This window comes from Rhinolophus sinicus, chromosome 3, assembly GCF_057876585.1.
Source record: "Rhinolophus sinicus isolate RSI-liver-muscle chromosome 3, RSI-T2T, whole genome shotgun sequence".
Taxonomy (NCBI): Eukaryota; Metazoa; Chordata; class Mammalia; order Chiroptera; family Rhinolophidae; genus Rhinolophus; species Rhinolophus sinicus.
Window position 1 is genome coordinate 150,201,840 of NC_142503.1, and position 22,149 is coordinate 150,223,988.

The following is a 22,149-nucleotide window of genomic DNA, read 5'->3' on the forward strand; positions in this document are numbered from 1 at the left end:
AATTTCCATTTCAGGCTGAAGGTGTTGGGCTACCATTGATGGACTTAAATAGGAGTGAGTAGTATCGTATTCCTAAAAATTCATTCCTTTTATAGCTTGTTGAGAGAGGTAAGATTAGAGGAAGGGAAATCAGTTAAGAAGCACTGCTGAATCAAATGAGAGATGATGAGAGGATGAACTGAAGCTCATAGACTTCTGGCTCCGATCACAGTGCCGTGACTGCTTAAGTGCCCCCTTTCCTACTCCCCCTTTCTCCATCTTATTTTCAGAATCTGATTATTTGCTGACAAAGGCTTTAGAGTTTTCTCTTTTTCGTGTCAGTGAAGTGATTTCCTGTGAGAGAATGTAAGAACCCTCTCCCATATGGATTAAGACCATATTGGAAAACAGCACAGCAGGCAGAGTTTTTGTTTGGGAAAGAACAGTGTACAATTTCCCTTAGGGGTTGGATTTAGATTTCTAACATGGACTGTTCTCATTTTGTCTGAAAATTGGAAGTCCTGTGTTTTTGTTGACTGTGGGTTCTGGTTGACTTCACAGGCGCAGGTGAGGAAGTACCTCATTCCAGGTTCAGCATCACGACTCCCACCTGGACTTAAGCGCCGGGAGAGCCCCAGGATGCTGCCTTTTCTAGCTTTGATTCCTGCTTTACCTCTTCCCCTTTCCTATTTGTAGTTTTCTAACGACTTTGCTGTAGGATTTTAGCCAAATTCTTTTGAGAACATCATCCTATTATATTCATGGAAGAAAAAAATGAGAGCCATTAACATTCATACTCAATCAGAGATGTTATTTTCTAATAGACTGTCTTTAATCGTATCCCTTTTCATTATATTTCTCACCATTCTGGAAATGTAACATCTAAAAGAAGAAAGCCAATTTAGCCGCCATATATTTATTTGCTACTTGCGTCAGGCATATGCTTAGAGGGACATAAATCTCATTGGTGGTTATAGAGCAGTAATTCCCGATGTAATGAAAATTCTGTAATAGATGTATATACAAAGGGCCTTGGGAACAGAGATATGGGTTTTGGGTATAACCTCATGTAATAGATGAATCTTAAATATTTATTTGTATCTTTTTACATTATTTTATTGGGGTATAACTTACATACAGTAAATTGTACAAATCTTAACTGTATAGTTCATTGACTTTTTCACATAGGTGTGTGTCCATGCAAATATCACCCAGATCAGGATACAGGACTCTCCCATCACCCCAGAAGGTTTCCTTGTGCCCTTTCTCTGTAGAGATTTGCACTGGAATTGGGTCTTAAGATTTTAGTGTTATTGCTCTGATTATATTTTGGGGTACAGAGAATTAAAATAAAGCACCTGGAACACTTACATTAGGATATCTTTGCAATTAATTATAGGCTTCTAATTCTTCATCTGAAGTCAAAGAGCTGTTGGAACAGAAAAACAAGTTGACCACAGAAGTAGCTGAACTTCAAAGACAGCTTCAACTAGAAGTCAAGGTATCTTTTTCCTTTGTGTTATTTTTTTCACTCCTGTCTTGATTGATAAAGAATCATTTAAGTGCATTGGGATGCCCAAATGAAATGAAAACCAATTTCCCCCCCAAAGAAATATTCCTCTCATTACAGAATTAAAGCCCTGTATATTTGGCTCCTGCTGTCCAAAGAAGTTTTTTTTTAAAGTAACCAAAGCATATAGAGACTATTTGCTTTGGCTGACTAAAAGAAATGCTATTGGATTTAGGCAGTCCAGTAGGAAACTAAATGCATATAAAATATCTGAGCTAAGTAATAGAAATAGCAGAATGAGGTATAGCTATGTTTGTGTTTCTCTTTTAGAAGTATTAAAACTCATTAAATATTTAATACTCTTTCTGGTTACAAATTCCTATGCCTTAATTATGTAGTTTGATTAATAATTAATAATACAAGTGCAAAGACGTGGAATCCATCAGAGTTTAGAAGTAGACTTCTGTAAGATTACATGAACGTACAGTGGAGGTACTTTAAAATCACATGCCTTCATATTAGAATCAACAGAACATCAAAGAAGAGAGAGAGAGAATGAAAGCAAACTTAGAAGAGCTGCAGAGCCAACGTGACAGTAAGGTGGAAGAGAACTCCATGCTGCAGCAGCGACTGGAAGAAAGTGAAGGAGAGCTCCGGAAACACCTGGAAGAGTAAGTTTTGAGCCAAGAGCCTGTGTCCTTCCTGGGTTCTGGGATCAGATGTAGCCAGATCCTTTTTGTCCATTTGGTACTATCCGGCCTTCCAAATATTTATAGCAGCTTCTGACTCTTCCTTTCCTCCCTCTTATCCTTGTAAGATTGCAAAACTGATGACATGTGTAGACTGGTAAGCAGAAAGGTTAATCATTTTGAAAATCTTTGGACACCTTAAAGGGTATCTCTGTGACCAGTGCTTAAACTTCTATTGAGTCTGCAGAGATGGAATGTCAAGCCCAAGATGGCCCTGTCATTGGGTTGTATTAAAATCTGTGACAAAAAGATCTGAAACTAAGGTCTGAAGAGGTGCAGTGCTATTACATGATGGAAACTTTAAATAAAGGTTTAAGCAGGAGTGAATTCTAGAGGAAAATTCAAGAAAAATAGGACATTATATAATAAAAGCATTTAATTGTCTTTGCAATTTTGATAGTGTAGTTTTTGCATTTAAAACATTCTTAGAGGTTAATTTTAGAAAAGAAGTTGGTAAGAAAAAAAATCAGAAAATTTAGGGTGTAGTAAAGACTTTACAAAATAAAAAGGTAGAATAGTTGTGAATGTGATTTATAGCAGTGGTTGGCAAACTTTTTGTCAGATAGTAAATATTTTATGGTTTATGGGCCATATGGTCTTTTTGGAACCACTCAATTCTGCCATTGTATTGTGCAAATGACTGTAAGCAATATATAAATGAATAAGCATGGCTGTATTCCAATAAAACTTTATTTACAAAAATAGGCAGTGGGCCAGATTGGCCCATAGGCCATAATTTGCTGACTCTTTTGGTCTACAGTACTGGGTGGGAGCAGAAAACACGAAAGGCTCCTTGGGGCTTAGATGACTCTGCTTACCATCTGAAAGTCTGACATCAGACTGAATGACAATATACAGAGCCCAGGAGAATCTCTCTAATGGACTTCTTTTCATGTCAGGCTGTTCCAGGTAAAGATGGAACGGGAACAGCACCAGACTGAGATCAGGGATCTCCAGGACCAGCTCTCAGAAATGCACGATGAATTGGACAGTGCTAAACGATCTGAGGACAGGGAAAAGGGGGCTCTGATTGAGGTAAGGAACTGTGGGGTCAGGTGACAAGATAGGCCCCATCTGCCTGAGGAGGATGAGATGGTGGACGTGGGGTGGGGACTGAGTGCTACGAGCCTCATTCTGTTTTGTGCATTTGTTCCACCTGTGCCTATGGTTAGATTCTGTAAGAGCGTTGTATGTAATAGTTTTTAAACATTGTCTTAGGAAAAATTTTAACCATACAGAAAATTATAAAGACTAATGCATTAACTTCGATTGTTCCCCAAGCCAGATCCAATAGTTGTCAAAATTTTGCCATATTTATTCCACTTATTCATCCTTGTGTTTTTTTTTCATGCATTCATTTATTCATCTTTGCTGAACAGTTTCAAAGCAAATTATAGATAACGCCACACTCCTTACTCCTAAATTCTTAAGCATGCATCTTTGAAAAATTAGGGACTTTTCTTATCACACCTAAAAAATTAATAATTCCTGTAATGCATTATATATAACAATAATTTTAATACCTGGCCCTTATTCAAAGTTTGCCAGGGGTTAGTGGAACAAGTTAACGGATCCCATAAGGAAATAATCAGATAAATCAGTGGGACATTGGTCTAGTCTCTTTAGAAGATCAATGGGATGGGAGGAAAAGAGCAGGGAGTAGAGGATGGGGGAAGGGAGTGAGGGGCTATCCTAAGATAAATGAACTCGGACAGAGATAACAATGAAAGCAATGTGGGATTCTTTATTGGATCCTAGCTTGGGGGAGTGGGGACAGAACTTTTATCTACGCCCTTTTAGATAATTTGACATTTGCTATAGCATTATCATTCCCTGTATCGTTGGCAGAATTTTGAAATTTATAAGCTTTGTTTTGTAGGACCAGCCCAACAAATAAATGATACACAATTTAGAACAAAGCAACAACAACAACACACAAAAAAAATCAAGAAGTAAAGGTACCTTGTTAGTATTGAACCTTCGTTTTTTACTGCTTTCCCCCTACAGGCCTGGGTCTTTTCTTTGTCTCTTTCTGGGGGTTAAAAGCCACCCTGTTGGCTGTCAGATTGTTTTCTCACTCCCTTCCTTATTTGGTTTTGAAGATATTTCCCAGGAAGGTTTTAATTCCTGCTCTTTAGAACTTCACCTCTCTCTTTGCTGTGACTTGGCATGGGCGGGGAACTTGTGTGGCTCCCCAGCGCAGGAGTGCTCATGGATTCCTTTTTCACATGAGTGGAGGGGAATCATTTCTCTTCTCAACTGACCATCACTCTGTCTCTGTTTAGACCTTTTCTCCTGAGAAGGCGTCAGGCCTGTTCCTTACCACCTGGTATTTCTCTTTTCACCTGAGGGTTCCTTAAAAACTACCATATTCGTGGTATTAGACTGCTTCTCATGGCTTTGCCTCCTTCTCAGGGCTCATAGTTACAAAGACAAGGTACATTTGAATGGGGCTTTGAAAATGTGTGTGTTTATCACTGAAATATTAAAACAACATAAAATGAAAATTTAAAATAGGTTAAGTAAAAAAATCCATATTTTCCTATCATCGTAGCAACTGTTTTTATTTCTACATTTTCTGCTTACCTCCCTGCCCCTCCCGCACCTGTGTATGATGTAGGGACAATTACAGTATCCCTTTAGGTTTGATATCTGCTTTTAAAAGTTAACATGTCAGAAACATTTTTCCTTATTATAGCTTATACTAGTCTTTATATTTCAATTTTAAGGAGGTAAACCACCATATAGTTAACCATCCTTCTATATTTAAGTTGTTTCTTTTTTTTTAAGTTATGAAAAAATATGGTGAACATTTTTTACATGTATCCTTTTATGTCTTTAGAAAAATATCCTAAGGATAATTTCCCAGAAATGATGTCACTGAACAGTTTATGGCTTTCAATAAAAATGTAGCTTTACAAACAAATTAAAATAGAAGATAAGGCTTTGACACATTCTGTGATTCCTTGTGTGGACACTTCGTTAATTCTAAAAGGGAAAGATGTTATCATAACTTTGGGGAAGTCCCTTAAGTTACTGAAATTTCCCAATAACTGAAACCTATAATTGTCATTTGACCTTTCCGCTGACAGCTTCTATCCTTTTAAATTCTCTATTTTAGCACAGTTGATCTTGCTCTAGTTTTGAATCTATCTCTTCTACTAGCCAGCTAATTCCATAACATACCATCTTTGCTGCTTCTCCCATTTCATACCTAGCACCGTGCCAAGCAACAGAGCAAATTAATAATAAATTTCAGTTTTTAATTTATTTTAAAAATGTCACCAATTTTAAAAAAAGGAAATAATTCTGAAATGAATTATATGCTTCCTTGTCTCTTTAAACACAATATACTGTGCATATATTAATGAACATAATTTAATAATAGTTTATTGACTTGTTTTTAGTGGTAACTAGGGTGAGGATATGAGCCTCAGATTTGGTGATGTATTTTCAAGCAGAGGCTGATAAGGAGAAAACAGGAAAGGGAAACAGCACATCTTTTCTTAAAAACGCTCTTGATGGTGCTGTCTTTTGGTTGTCTCTTCCCGTAACAGGAACTATATCATCTCCTGCTGCCTTTTTGCAAGATGAGTTAGGGACCAGTTAGCTTCTCTATGCCAAAGTGGGGTTCTCTCTCTCTGGGAAATCGTCTTCATTATTTTTAATCAGTTTCCTTTGACTTCTCAACAACACATAAAACACGATCTATGGTTTCTCTCCTCACTAGTAAAATAGAGTCCATCTCCTTGTCACTTTCAGTTTATTCTTCATATCTTAATAAGAAATGGCCTGGGGAATCTGATAACAGATTACAGTTGTGGCCAAGTTTTCCTTGGCATTTGGCTTAGGACAGACACTTAACACACAATGAACATTAAACACTTGTGCTTTTTGATGTTTGAAAAAGGCTGACGGCCCTATATTTTGTGAGGCCTGTGCAATGCACCAGATTTTTCATGAAATCTGTTCTAATACTACTTCATATTTTGTTAAATAACATTGGGTCCCTATATGGAAGAGGTAAAGTAACATTAAGAGAATAAACTAGTTAAAAAAAAAAAGGAAAAAAAGAAAGAAGGAAGAAAGAAACAGTAGAAAGTACCATGTTTTCTCTGGATAAGCCATATAATTGACCAACAATAGGATGACTTTTTTATTCGTAAATAACCGATGGTTCTGAATTTTTTTTTTTTTAGCTCAAATTACAAAAATGATTATAGAACAGGTTTTCAGCCACATCTTTGTCCATAAACATGTTTCTCTCCATTCTGGGGGAAATGGGTAAACATCATGTATCTCTCTAAGTGCCACGACAGTGGAGTTTTCTAATAACCAATAGTCATCTTTGATGGGTGCCTCCAGTGCTGACAGCTGGGCCTCACTACAGTTCCCTTGTGGTGTTTTATTCCTGGCATTTACAAAGATGCAAGTCCTTATGATCAGTAAAATACCAGTAAGATATTCTGGTTATGAAATTGTATTGATCTGGGGATAGACTGTGCTCAGAAATGAGGTCTTTAAAATAATGATAACTTCTTTTTTCTCAGTGCACCTTGTGATGTTACTGAACGTTACACAAATTTTAATGAAAAAGCAACTAAAAAAATTCATGTTTCTTACCAACTGTGTTACACGTTCTAGGCCATCCTTCTGGGAAAAAAATTGCATAATTCTCTGTTATCTGTAGTTTTGATGTAAAACCTTTTATTTACCCTTTCATTGAGCATGGGCCAGAACCTCTGGGAAGCATTTACATAGAAGAGAGTCTAGATGAATATTTTTCTCATTCTGACATGGAATACTTGTGAATAGGTGCTGTGGGCACATAAATTGCTGCTGTGGACATTCTGGTGTGTGTCTCCTGTACCTGCTGTCAGGACAGCCACTGGCTACTGCGAATAACAGCTCATCCCAGAGCATCATTTTTCTCAACTTTTCTTCTTGCCTTTTAGGTTCTGGTCATGTTTCTTTGCTTTAGTTTAAAAAGATGGACCTCTTTACAGGTGCTTCCTGCCAAACACAGTGCTCCGTTCTATTTGCATCTAAGACAGAGCACAGTGTAAGTGCTTGCTTTGCAGCCCCTCCTGAGTGTGTCGTTCTGTTGTCAGGCTTGCAGAGGCTGTAGGGTGAGGACAACTGGCACTGGCATCCAACCTGAGTCCCCATCTTGGCTCTACCACTTACAAGCTATGCACTCTTAGGCATGTCAGCATCTCAGAGCTCCAGTTTTGTTTTGTGTTTTCATTTCTGAGTGAGAATAATAATATTTAGCTCCTAGGATTTTTGGAAATGTTTAGCATAAGTCATATTAGGTAGTAAAGACCAAACACAGTCAACTTTTATAGCTTCTTCCCCCGCCTCCCTCAAACACACACTCATACGCATTGGGTTTTTATCTCTTGGCTGTTTTCATGTGTACAACTAGCCTGGATGCATGTAGGTTTTGAAAGCACTGATTCTGAATAGCCAAAGTTTTCCTTTGTTTTCTTTGATTGGAGTCTGTAGAGAAGCGTATTCATCTCTAATGGGTGTGGACTTATAGTTTGAAGTTAATATATTTTCTGTCCCTTCTTTGCCTTGATATAATTGTCAGTAAAGCCACTGAGGTGATGAAGTGAAGTTTTTGAAATCTCCTGTGCTTTTTAGTCTCTACCCTGGAAAGCTTCAAGTGCTACTAAGTGATATGGTGAGGGGTAATCTGATTGGATTTGTGCAACATAGTCCATTTACACAACAGCCCCAGCCCCAGATAAAAGCATGTTGGTGTAGAGTAGACCATAGAAACCGAGGTTCTTGACATGCATTGGCAGTAGTACACAAAAGGCAACTCAAAACACAGATACATCCTGGAAAAGATAAGTGTGGGAAGAGGGACTGCCTTATCGTCAAAACAATTGAGAAACGTGTGAGAGTAAGAGCAGGAAACGGGTTAGATTCACAGGGCTGTGGTGAAGAGGCTGGCAGGAGGCTCCAGGAAGACCTAAAAGAGGAGCCAATCGCAACAGTGATGGGGGGAGTCTCTGCTAATCCTAAGGAGGGGCTTGGCAGCGGCAGGTCACCCCCTTTGATAAATATCAGGATGGGGTATATTTTCATAAGATTTGCTTACTGTGTTTGGTGCTTTGGAAGAGCCGGAGTTGCCCTAGCTACCTGGATGAATCTCTTGACTTTTCATTTGAGCTTTTCAATCAATGCCTGTAGCTAGATTCCTGAAAGGCTAAGTCTTGGTCTATGCAATGCAGCGCTATCCTGGGATTGCAGAGAGATTCCCCTGGTTCAATGGATGTGCTTGTCTTGAAGAAAAGGAAAGAGATTCCATTGTCAGCTACACTTATCAATGACACCTTCTTGAATGGAAAGTAGCTTGGGTCTGCAGATGTCAACCATTTCTTGGCGTTCCCAGGGAATAGGATGTATATTTACTCAGAAGCCACCAGTGGGAAAAAAAAAATAGACTAGAATTCTGGTATCTCCAGACTCCTGGTATATTGTCAATATATTTATATCCAGAATAGACACATTCCTGATGCCATTGATCCATGCATCAAAAATATAATAAATCAGATCTATATCCTTCTTTCGAGGAGTTAACAGTCTAGCAGGAGAGAGAAGAAAATAAATGTATGGACTATAAGGTAAAAGTGTTAAATGCTGTGATAAGTAAGCTAAAGTGAAATGGAGAAGGAGATTCGAGGAAGACTTCTTGGAGGAGGTCTTATTATATCTGAGTCTCATATCTGAGATTTTCTGAAAGGCAGAGACTGAGAAGGAAGAAGGGCACTTCAGACAGAGGATGCCATGTGGATAATGTCACAGAGGCTGCAGGTGAGAGATTGGATGTGGGGAGCAGTTGGGTGGCTATTGCAAACCATCTGGAAAGGAGGTGATGAGAGCCTAAACCAGTGAAGTGAGGGGAGGGATCGAAGATGTTACAGAGAACTGTTTGGTTGTGAAGGACGAGGCCAAGAGACATCAAGGGTGCTGCTAAGCTCCTGAGTAGGGGGTGCCATTCACAAGAGACATTAACAGAGGAAGAGGAAAGGAAGGAACATGATGAATTCACTGGAAAACATAAATCTACTGCATCTGAGGTGCCTGCTGTATTTCCAGGTGGATGTGCCTAGCAGGTCACTGGAAATGCAGGTCTGAATTCAGATAAGAGTTGGAGGTGGAGGTTTGGGAATTACTTAGAATTTACTTAGAATTAATAGTTGGAGAAAGGTAGGTGAGCTTGCCAAGAAAGAATAAAGAATGCAAAGTTGCATTCTTGGGGGATCATCTTAGCTTTTGGGAAGAGGGGGAGAGAAAAGCCAGAAAAGATGGTCACAGAAAAAGTGGCCTGAGGGAAAAATGAGGAGAGTGTAGTGTCTTTGGATTGCAAGGCAAAAGAGAATTTTAAGGAGACAGGTGGAGAGGATCAAAGAGGGATCAAGAAAAGTGAGGACCTGAGGCCATCGGATGTGGTGATTAAGAGGTCACTATAACCTTGGAGGGGGCAGTCCTAATCAAGTAGGAACAAAAGCCATATAAGAAGAGATTAAGGAGTGAGTAATAATAGGTGGTCAAGAAGAAGAGGCAGTGAACAGAAATTATACTTTCACAAAGTTTGGTGGTAAAGCTTTGTTTTATTTTTTTCCCTCTTGACTCAGAGGATTCTTGTGTCCTGAGGGAAAGGACATAGATGTAAGGAAGCAGAAAAGAACAAAATGACAGGAAAAAAAAAAAAGATACCCATGGAGCAGGCTGGCAAAGGGCAGCTCATTGCAAAGTGGCTGCCTGTTGGGGACGAGGCCTGCAGTTTGTAGTAGAACTAGGGTGAGAGGAAGCTGAGGCAGTCATGCCCACGTCCCGGCCGACGGTGAAGTAAGGGTGTCTGCAAGAGTGGGCAGGTGCTGAGCTTGCGGAGAGCTGAGCAGGTCTACGACAAAGATGGGAAAATGAAAGGAATGCCTATTGAGCTTTTGGCAGAACACACTTAGGTTTAGGTAATGCAATTTGTCGTGGAACTTTTTGCCCCAATTTTATGACTTTCCTTTTGAAGTCTGAACAGCTGAGGAGAAAATGTGAATATTTTGCCCTGCTCAGATAGAAGGAGAATGGGGCAGGGTGCTAGCAGGATGGATTAAGGACTTCCGGGGGTGTGTGAAGTAAGTGAGGCCAGCAAGTCGGCATGTCCACCATGAAGTAACAGCACATAAAGGCCAATAGCAAGGCCTAATAGCAAGACTCTTACACAGCAATGACATGAGATGGGAAAGACAGACGTAACCCCTCAAAGCAATGAAAATTGAATCAGTTTTCCTTTTCTCCCCCAAATCTAAAGAAAGATAAGATAGTCAAATCAAGGGGAATGATAGCTTCTGAGGAGTGAGAGGGGGAGAGGAAGAGGTGGCCTAAACCGGTGTATGAGGAAGAAGAGAGAGGGGAGGACAGATGAGAGTATGGCTCCTTATCTGGGTTGCACAACTGGAGGGGAGAAGCAGGGCCGCTTGACAAAGATGGTTAATCTTCACTCCCTCTTTATGTTTCCTCTGTTTAGGAACTCTTACAGGCAAAACAGGACCTTCAAGATCTGCTTATCGCCAAAGAGGAGCAGGAAGACCTCTTGAGGAAGCGGGAGCGTGAACTCACTGCCCTGAAGGGAGCCCTGAAAGAAGAGGTTTCCAGTCACGACCAGGAGATGGAGAAGCTGAAGGAGCAGTATGACGCCGAGCTGCAGGCCCTGAGGGAGAGTGTGGAAGAAGCAACCAAAGTGAGTCAACCTAACCAGTCAGTCAGACTGTAGTGGGAGTTGGGATGAGGCAAGAGACGCTAGCTTGGGCACAGATAACAGGGCAAGACCACTTCTCCCACACCTATGCCAATTGTCTTCCTTCTTTTTCATTACGGAGTGAAACTCGGTTTCATCAGATCGTGGAAATAGAGCGTGTTCACAGAGGATAAGCTCTAGGCATTCCTACAGGTCAAAGGCCTGGGGCATTGTGTGGCTTTGCTAATGGGCAGGATTGCAGACAAGACCCAGATTTCTGGAATCCTTCACCCCTGCCATAGCCTGTTCCTTCTGGCTTGTGAAGCCTTTTGTTAGACAATCCAAGTTCTTTGCTCAGCAAAGTTACGAGAGGGTTAATTGGCTGAATTGCCCAAACCCTTGCAAGATAATTTTTCTCTTAATTGAATTCTTGGCTCCTACAGATAGATTCTAAATTATGTTGAAATCTTTTGGTGCGGGCCTCATGCTGGCTGCTGAAGAAGAGAAAAGCAGTTTTGAAGGGGAAAATGCTTTGAAATATCATGCCATCTTTAGGGAAAGAGGGGAATTACAGACTATAAATTTTTTATTCTCTGCAATGTATAGGTCAAAGACGATGAAGAAAGAACTCTTGGTATTGTTTGTTTATTCTGTGATGATTGCAGTGAAAGCACAGCACCAGTAGGCCCTCCCTCCACTAAGCTCCATAGTGATTCACTGATTTTCAATTATGGCATGCTAATTGCAAATGACAAGAAATGAAAGATGGGTTTGTTTGTTATAACAATAAAAAGTCTGGGAAATAGTCTGTTTGGGGGTTATTATAATGGAGACAGTTAAAAAAAAAGCCTCTCAATGATTTGCCTATCTTAGCTTCTTTTGACAGATGCTCTAGTTTGAGGGAGAAAAGCGAAACTGATTGAATTTTCATTGCTTTCAGGGGATGTCTGTTTTTTCCACCTCACTTCCTTTCTGTGCAACAGCCCAGTGTCCTTGCTATTGGCCTTTATGTGCTGTGGCTTCCTGGGGGACATGCCAATAGGCTGCTGAGTAAAGCGATTCTCCTTTGAACCCATCATGTCTGTATCACTTTCAAACACTGCATTAAAGCTCAAGTTAACATTCTATATTCATTGAAGGATAGTTGCGGGTGGTGTTTAGGCATGTTTATAGTGATTTGACTCTAGGAAAATTAAACGTGGCTCACACATGGGATGCAAGATATTTTATTGGAAGCCTCTAGGTCCTCCACTGTCACAGATTTTATATAAGTGGAGAAGGGAAACATGGTAGGTGAGAGAGGATATCTTTGTTTTATGGAGTCGAGATAATCCGTAGAGACGTAGCTTGTTGCGTTTTGACCCGGTCAATATTTTGTGTTAGTTCACAGCACTTTCATTATGTCAGTTTAAGAAAGATAACTGCATTGACCCACCTCAGTCTGTGAAAGAAATAACGGGTGAGTTGGCCAAGGCATATATCACTGGTAGAGAATGTAAGGTTTCTGAGCACCAGAAAGCTAACACAAGAAGGCTTCACTTTAACATCCAGTGAGGTACGTTCCAGCAAGGCTCTTGGCCCTAGGTCATATTCTACACTGCTGCCAGCAGCTTTTCTTAAAAGAACAGATCTGATCACGTCAGCCTCTGCTTGAATAACTTGCTTGGCTCCCTGTTTGCCCAGACTTAAGTTCAAAATTGTTAGCATGGTAGGCAATAGAAGTCCCTTCTCTTCCTAAACCTGTCTCCAGAAAACTCCATATTCCTTTTTGTACATGTGGAGTGACTTCCACTTTTCTGCTTGACCAACCTCTTCTCATCCTTCAAGACCCTCCCCCCAATATTCTCACTTCTTTGAAGGTGCCCCATATACCTGCACTTCCCTTGATGGAGTTAGTCCACCTTCCTTAGGGTTTCTTCTGGATACTTCTCTACCAGGAATGATTCGTTTGTATCATACCATGTTGTAATTTATCATCATGTCTATGGACTTCGTCAGACTCTAAGCTAAAAATGGCACAGGGGCCATTTTTATCCCCCCCCCCCCTTTTTCCCTAGATTGGGAGTGGCAAACTCAAGTGCTCCAGGGCCCAGATAAGGACATAAATGAGTGAAGCTCTGGGTGTGTTGTTGGGTGACAGTAGGGCATGTTGGGGACTGTGACAAGCCTGAAAGTGTGTCCTTTGTGTAGGGTCAGCTTCTTTTCTGATACAGCGCCAAGTTACCAGTGAAGGAATGCTGGACCCATGTTGCTAGATCTCTCCATTTTGAAAGAGAAGCCAGATATCTGGATATTGGTGTGAGATCTAACTTTTAAGCAGTGCTTCAAATTAAAAAGAAAAAAAGAAAAGAAAAAAAGAATCACATAGCGCAAACACATCTCAGGTCGACAGTGTGTATTCTTTGTTCCTTGGGCTTATTTAGCACAGGGCCCGGCACACACTCACATCTGTGCAATGTCTGATGAGTGAACGTAAGTGGAGGACAAATTCCCTTCTTCACTGAGTTTTCAGTCCCTGTTGTGTGGTTCCTGCTGGATTTTCTCCAACAATGATGTGGGAGGTGTTTTAGGAAACTCTGCTATTACTCTCTGAATTTCTGTGCCTGCTGTTAAGTTTCCCTGTGGTTTCTCAAAGGGGATCATGATTGTGTTTTTACACCTTAGCTTTTGCTTCTAAAGGTGGTTAATGAACAAATGTGGCAGAAGCATATTTAATGGAAAAACTTATGTCAATTTAGTGGACAGATGCTGCCTTTTTGTTATATTATTTACGTGTGGGTATTACATACTAGAATTTTAGTATTCTATTAGCTGCTTGGAAGAGAGTGAATTAAATATAATTTTTTAACTTGGTAAAGAGTATTGCTTAAATCTGTTCACTAGCCTTTCTTTATCCTTTTCCTGCCCTCGGGAAGGACCCACCCACCTAAAAGCTGACATTTTATGAAGGAACTGCATTGCATTAAAAGTTTATTTCCTTGGTAAATCTTAGGAGGCAGCCCAACCTCCTGTCATCAATTTTTCTAATTTTTGCTGCTGCCCCAGGGCCAAACACCCCTAAAGTACTATTTGTTATTTATCATTGTCAAATAGCAAATATTTCATCCTGGCCTGAACTTGAGCACTAAAAGTTTTAAATTACTAGAACATTTGGTGAAAACCGTCAAAGTATATTAAGAACATTTTACAGGTATTCCAAACAAATACTCTGTAAAAGTGCTTTTTGTAGACCCAAATAGCCTCACCTTTTTAAGAACAGTTTGATTGCTCAACAGAGAATTCATGAGCTCCTTGGTTATGTGGGGATTCCTCGTGCAGCAGAATGAACTGCACCTCTTCTGTGCACGGGTGGTTTGGTCATTAGGTGAGCTCCTTCCATTCCCTTTCCAAAGGGAAATGGATCTTTGAAGTCTGTTAGAAAGGGGTTTCTATTTATCAAACATTCTTTGAAAGGGCTGGTAAGGACTTTGACACCTAATTTCATAACATTTCTTTTTCTGTTACATCCTTTTAGACTTTTTCTAGTTTTAAAAAGGAAATGGCCTCTTTCTCCTTGGGTGTGTGGCAATGGCTGGAATCCATGTGCAGAAACGGACAGTCAATGGGAATAGGAATGACTGACGTCTGGGAGTAGAATGAAGACTGTCCATAGCTGGTAGCTTCTCTCTTTCATCCTTTCCCCTTTCTGCCTCCCACTCTTGTGTAGAAGAGAAGCTCAGACTCTTTACTATTTTCAGGTTTCTCAGAGAGTAGACTTAGCTCAAATTCTAGCTCCTCCAGGAACTTCCTTAGTTCCCTTTTGGACCTTACAGTTTCCAGGGACCTGGTATTGTTGAAAAGTTTGTTCTTGGTTTTCTCTTCCTTGTTATACTAAGGACCGTCCTCATTTTTCCATTAGGCATCCCCAGTGTGCTTGGCACTTAATAGGTGTTAAGTACATGTTTGTGGATTAGGGGAATGAACAGACAAAAGGGGAGATGCCCTTTGAGTCCTGACAATCCCAAGGACAGCAATTAGACTGTTTTGGGCCTCACTTATGAATTAAAATGGTTTCTCATGAAAATGAACAAATCTTGTCTGTTGGGAGCGATATCATAATGCTAATGTTGATCTTGGAAAGACTACTTTTGCGTTTAAAAGCTGCAGGTATTTTGAGGATGATAAAGAGCCACTTTGTTTTTGTGTTGGGTAATATCACTCTGGACCATTAGGCGCTTCCAGAGTGCCCAATATAGGCGGTTAAGCAATTAAGTATCTCTTCAATGAATGGATGAAAGGGAAGAGGAGGGATGAAGATGGGTGAGATACAACATTTACAAATTTACTCACTGAACTAGTGCCAAGTACAAAGTATTGCACTAAGTTATGTGAGGGTTTTGAAGATAAATCAGATAACTCTACCTTCCAGAAGACTGAAGGGGCGGTCAGTAACACTCAGGCTGATTAGAGAGTAGGAAAGAACAATGCCCCACATGAAGTGAAGATAGAGTGCTGTAGGAGCTGGCAAACAGGGAAGGGCCCCTGGAGAGGGCAGTGTGTAGGTGGGGCTGTTAGTTAAAGTTGAGTGGTATTCAGACACGTGAGCATGGAGGCTGAGGGCATTTTGGGTATGAGCAACTCCTTGTGGGTGAAAAAGTGAGATGTGTGTTTGGGCTGGAGTCTTGTGGGGCAATAGAAGTTAAGATAGTTCCAGATTAAAAGAAACTTTTAAGAGGCAGGGACCCAGATCCAAAGCATGGACAACGTTTGGATCCCAATTCAAGCCAACTGTAACAAACAAGAAATATTTGAAATTACTGGGGACTTTTAAACACTGTCTCCATATTTAATATTAAGAAATAATGTAAACATTTTTAGGAGTGATAATATAGTTATTGTTTAAAGAATCTTTATATTTTAAAGGACCTTACTGAGGGACATATGGGTAAAACATATGGGACTTATGGGCTATCTGGTATTTGTTTTAAAATAATCCACTTAGGGGGGAAGGGGAGTGGCGGTATGGATGAAACAATATTAGCTGTATGTTGATAACTGTTAAAGCTGGGTGATGGATCAGTAAGAGTTAATTATATTTTTCTTTCTACTTTTGCTAATATTTGAATTTTTTTTAATAAAAAGATTTTTGTTTGTTTGTTTGTTTTAAGAGCAACCCAAAAAGATTTAAAATAGAAAAAGTGAGGTGGAGTGAGATTGTGAAGACTATTGGAATACCGTAATACTGCAACAAATGAGTGGTTTTTATTTGGTGAGGGAGCACTTGATGTTTTTTTATTAGGGACCTAATAGGGACATGACTTTATAGTGGGGTGACCTGGAGGTAGGGGAGGTTAGAAATTGGAAGAATGGTTAGAAGTAAGGAATGAGGAGGAATGAGATGCAGGTAGGGGCTGAGGAGAGGCAGGACTGCCCGGAGAGACCCCACAGGGGGGCACGGTGACGGGGGTGAGGGAGAAAGGAGAAACAAAACTAAGACCAAGGTGTCCCAAGGTGTTCCATCTGGGTGCCTGGAAGGAGGCCTTCCTGGGATTGAGAAAGTTCCAGTGGGGTTTCTGGGTGCAGGCGGCTAGTGAGAGAGGCAGAGCAGCCCATTGGTAGGATGGTGAGCGAGTCCACAAGGGTAGGGGGACACTCCTGGGGGACTTTGATGGGGCAGAGAGAAGAAAACAGAGGCTTAGAACAGGAGAAAAAAGAGGAGGACACAGACGCAGATACCTAAAAAGAAGCAGCCAAATCCGGTAACGGGAAAGCAAGGGCAAGAGCATTGTATTTGGCTTAATTAGTAATATATTCGAGAAACTTCTAAAAGCAGCTTATTTTATGCATTATATATTTATATACTGAGTCTCTCTACTTTTATCTTGCCCTGTTTCTCATAGTGTAAATTCTTTCCAACATTACACCCAAGTTTTATAGTCTATAACCCTTATAGGAATTTTATTCAAATTCAATAATGTTGAAACTCTTTTTTTCCCCTCCAGAACTATTCAAGTTATGGCTGTATGTTTGTGTTTCCCCCAACAATTTGGAAATGTCACTCAATCTTAAAAAAACGAATATGTGCTTCAGTGCTCCTTTCCCACATCACTCCTAGAGTTTTCCTTCCCTCTTTCTTGCCAGTCTGTGAACGGTTTCTTTCAAAGCACCAGGTCAACAGAGGGTCAGATGATAAAACCAGTGTTAATCTCAGGATCAGTGGAGTTACGTCCCTTCAGACAGAGCTAATTCAGTGTAAAATCTCATTTCTGTCTTCTCTGAGGGAGCCAGGTTCGGGAGGGAAACTAAAATATCCGTATTTCCTCAGCTTGTTAACTTCAGATTGTCAACTTACTCTGAATGGTAACTGTCGTGAGGGGGAGAAGCAGCGGGGTTTGCAATCAGGTGCCCAGGTAAAGGAAAATACCTCTTTTCTACAGACTGCAGTGAGCCTGGAGTGGCACAGACTGTCTGGCAGAAAAAGTAAAATGGAAAATTCAAGGTTAAAAAAGGTCTTCGTTTAATTTTTTTCTCTCTAGCTTTTCCCCCCCAGAAATGACTCTTTTAATTATTACAACTTTTACTTGCTTCTTTTAATAATTGCATTGCTGTTCTGCATTTTGTATTGATTTAAAAGTAGCTAAATAAGAGGACGGGTGTGGTGTCCTAGGATGTTCCTTTGGAATCTTCCATCCAAGCCCTAGATACGCCCGCTTCCCGCTGTGACTGTGGTCCTGGGTCCAGTTAGAGACTGTGCTCAGCCTCTTAGGGTGCCGGGGTGAACAGTAAGCAGGAATCCCTGCCCTCTGAGGTCTCTTCAGCAATCCAGTTCTGTTTTTAAAGGGGTTATGACCTGCCCTCTCTGTGCCGAGGGGCAGAAAGGGGATAAGAGAGCATGGTCATGGAAGGCCCCATTTTGTTTGGGAGGTTTCGCTCTTTGCCAAGTACCAGGTGCTTGAACGTGTAAACTGTCTGTGAGCCAGTGGAGGAGGATGGGTAGGGATCCTGGATGAAGGGAAAAGTTTGGTGTGTTGATGGTGAGGTCTATAGGGGGAAAGGTTTCATTTGTTTCTTGTCTAATGAGGCTCTATAATGTCTCTGGAAATACCTTGAAACATTTATAGAAGTAGGGAGAATAACCTAGTGGGAATGCTTGTCCATCTCCCCTAATGGAATGAATGTTCTGAGGTCTCAGACCCATCTGTGGACACCCAGAGTCCATGAGTGTGAGCAGGCAGGAGCGGGGGGCATCACTGAGGGCCAGTAACCAGATGCATTTCCGGGTGTGGATACAGTCAACCCGCAGCCCTGGACAGTGTAATGAGAGGCGCTATTTTAAATAGCTAAGGACAATCGCAGCCACTATAACATTGCAAATAGTTGTATCCTTGATATCTGAAAGGGAAAATGCTTTAATTTTATCATCAGAAGTCCTACTCAATCTGTGTTATATTTCCTCTGATCCTCTATACTCTCTTTGACCCTCTAAACTCTGCCTGATGAATATTTTTCTAAAGACTTGCCAAGCTCATTAAGTAGATTTCTACTTGGTGGAAAAATTTGGCATTGTTATATGGCACTATCACGTTAAGCAGAAAATGGAACATGTCATAAGCTCTAACTCCATTAGATAAGAAGCAGTGTGGAAACAGAAGTAGCTACAGTGTCAAAGCAAAATCAGGACATATAAGGCATGTATGGGAGCCAGCCTCCGAGAGGCCCCGTGACCTATGCTTCCTGGTATTTTGCTCCTTTGTTGAATAGGGCTGATCTGTGTGGCCAGTAGGGAGTGGTGGCGTGTGACTTCCAAGGCTAGGTCATAAAAGACATTCGTGGCTTCTTCGCTTCCTTACACAAAAGTATGTGCCCTGTCCCCCATGTTTGCTACGTCTGGGCCTTTGCTTTGCAGTCCCCTCTGATGTGAATTTGCTGTTGTGCAGCAGACAGAGGAGAGGCTTGCTATCAGAAGTTACCAGCCAGTTTCCACTGCTTACTGACAGGGAGATCCTTTTGGGGGGAACAGTATTTTATTTCATTTTGTGGAGTAATATTGCACATGATTTAAAAAGAATTCAGTTCTGTATACCAATCGGCGCGATACTCCCAGTTCTCTCTCTTCCTTCAATCACAGCAACCCCTCATCTGTTCTTTGGCAGTTAATCTGTGTTGCTGGTTCTTAGCTGTGAGGGAGTCTGCCCACTTACCCTGAGGGACATTTGGCAATGTCTGGAGATATTTTAGTTTGTCACAGCTGGGGGAGAAGGGTGGCATCTAGTGGGTGGAGGCCAAAGATGCTGCTAAATATCCTACAATGACCAGGACAGTCCCCCTCCCCACCCAAATGTCACTGCTGTGAAACTGGGATCTGTGTATACAAGCATGTGTATATATTTGTGTACGTGTGTGTGTGTATTCTTTTCTTTTTACACAAATACTACTGTGTGACCATAAGCATAGTTGGTGAGCAGTAGACTGAATGACTAAATACTTTTGGCAAACCACATCTGTGATCCCTGAATCCTCTTTTCTCAGGTGGAAAAATAATACCAACAGTGCCTGTCTCGCTGGTTTGCACATATTCTAGCCTCAGTCTGTCTTTTCTGACTTGCTTCCCTGTGTCCTCCTCGTGGACTTCTCCCTATGTCCCCTTGGTGGTCCTCCTGCCTTCTTTCCTCTGTCTCTCTGTTGACATTAGCTGTCTATATCGAATGTCCTTTACCACCCTCCATGCCTTGGTCTCTGCCAATTAAAATCCTGCCTGTGTTTCAGGGCTGAGCTCAGGTGCCCTCTTCTTCGTGTGGTCCAGCAGGCTGGTATCCAGAGCCTTTTGCCCCTGCCATAGCATTTATTGTGTTTTGCTTTGTCTAAAATAGTTGTTTTCTCACTCAGCACATGGAGCATTGTGTGAGTTTGGGGTGCAGAGATGGACAAGTTGGTCTCTGCTCTCCCACTTCCTGGTCCCGAGATAGACAAGAAAGTTGACGCTGCTGATTTGGCATGCTGAGTGATGGGCCCTAGGCTCGGAGAGGCTTTTATACAGCACATAAAGCAGAAATACAAAAAGGGATGACTTGGCTCTATGTAGGCGGGCTAGGAAAAGTTCCTAAGAGGTAATGAGGCTTGGGTTGAGTCTTGGGAACAGTGAGGGTTAGGGAGGTGACCTAGGGGTGGGAAAGGACATTCCAGATGGAGGGAACTTCATAAACTAGAGCATGGGACATTTTGGATAGTTCTCTTCCGAGACTTTAGGGGTAACCATTTTCCTTGCTCATTTTTGTACCCTTCATAGTCTTACCCTAGGTAGCCAGTAGATTTGTTTGTGTGTTCATGCACTTACTCATTAAACAAATATTTTAGAGTGCTTTCTATATTTGAGGTACTGAACTGATGATATAAGTGGATTTAGGCATACTGTTTGTGGCAGATGGATTTCAATAAAACCCTTAGAGTCGTAGGTGGCCTCTGCAGTGATGTGGTTTAGTGAGTTTTGAGCTAGACATTAAGTCATGTGTTCGTGGTGACCACACCTTAGGATTCTGGAAATGTATGTAGGAATAGGTCAGAGGCAGATATAATGGGAAACTCCTCCTGCCCCAGTGACCACTAGGGAACGGAACTCGTTTGAGCCGGCAGTATTAGGTTGGTTTCGTGAAAGACAAAATAAAAGGACAAAGTGTTCCACAGGCTGATCGCAGCAGTTTTTACAGTAATAAATAATGTTTTGTCAGTGTTGAATAAGACTTGGGTGGGAGAAGGGACAGGGCAGAAGCTTGCTCCTTTTCTAGGAAATTCCAAAGTCGTGGATAGGCCCTATCCTTGGGGACTTACAGACGAAGGGGAGACTATGGCCAAGCGCACATATTTCTCCTTTTAACACTTCCCCTCTTTTCTTTCTTTGTTAAATTTCTACACATGTTTCTCAAGTGTGTGGTCCAGAGAGAAGAAATACTGGCTGTGTCTGGATTTAGGAAACTCTGAGTCCACTTATAGTTAAAAAAAAAAAAAAAGGTCTGGATGGGCTTCAAAGACGTTTTGGAACAAGACTGGGGAGGTGGCCTTAGAGATGGAGCTGAAAGTATTCGGGCAGATGAGGCACAGGAGGATGTGACAACTTTGTCTTTTCCGTCCCTGAATTGTCCAAGGGACTAACGATATCTGTTCTGCCCCAGGGAAAGGGTTGGCTAGAGGACAGCACAGGGAAGACTTAGATGCCGGCAAATGTAGTTGGAAAACCCTGAGTTCTTCATGGCTTTGGAGCAAGAGCCAAGGCATTAATAAGCTCTGGAAAATAGGCAGTGGGGTTGTCTTGTAGAGTCCATATGAGGAAGTGTTTTGAGCCAGTTGGGTTTCTAAATGTGACCCTGAACTTGAGTCCAGCACAAGCCAAGCCCACAGGGTCCTCTGCCTGGTCAGACATTTTTCTTCCATGTCTCTTAATTCTGTGACCTTCTGTGAGAAGATTCCCACTGCTTCTTCGATATTTCCTTTCTGAGACCTCAGGATGCCAGGCACTTACCCTGCCTGCTGGGCTTCCTTCTACCCATCCTGTTGTAAACAATCTCCTTTGCCAGCCCCGCTCCCTGCCATTTCCTGTGTCTGTCTTAGTGACCCTTCCAGGCAGAAGCAGACGCTTGTGCTGTGTACCGTGAACTTTCTGCTGCTGAACCAGGGAGAAAACGTGGCTGGCAGGCTGTGAACTCTGTGGCTGATGTGGGCCCAGCAGAGAACCAGGGTTAATCATTTACTCTACCTCTGTGCAGTCACCGATGTTGACCTTGACAAAACTGGTAGATATTAGCCAAGCCTGGCCTGACATTTAACAGGATAATATGATGCAAAAAGAACTCCTTGTTGAGAGGTTAATCCTGTCTCCCAGTTTACCGTTAACATTCACATACATGCAGTGCTGTTTGTATGCTCAGCATATTCACAGTGTACATGAGACAACGATGTCACACAGGTTAGGGGGCTTGGCTTTATGTGCAGCTGCTCAGCATGGTTGGAGAACAAAAGCTGCATTGATGGAGAAGCCCTGTAGGAGAGGCAGTAGAATAACATTTGGGCTCGGTGGGTATGACAGATGAAGAGGCCCCCACACCCTCCCCCCCGCCCTTTATTTTGAATTCATAGCCCTTTTCCTTGAGCAGTTATGAATATTTTACCTATGGTGCTAAGAGAAGGTT

General features: G+C 41.5%; 1 protein-coding gene across 5 annotated transcripts in view; it reads left to right on the top strand.

Annotated features, from left to right (window-relative positions):
• Positions 1 to 22,149, top strand: part of CGNL1 (cingulin like 1) — a 140,768-nt gene that overhangs the window by 58,826 nt on the left and 59,793 nt on the right. For all 5 annotated transcript variants that reach the window (XM_019732240.3, XM_019732243.3, XM_019732244.3 and 2 more), the window contains exons 5-8: positions 1,379 to 1,480; positions 2,012 to 2,160; positions 3,138 to 3,273; positions 10,781 to 10,993. In XM_019732240.3, the coding sequence (XP_019587799.3) occupies positions 1,379 to 1,480; positions 2,012 to 2,160; positions 3,138 to 3,273; positions 10,781 to 10,993 (600 nt within the window). The remainder of the gene's footprint in view (positions 1 to 1,378; positions 1,481 to 2,011; positions 2,161 to 3,137; positions 3,274 to 10,780; positions 10,994 to 22,149) is intronic.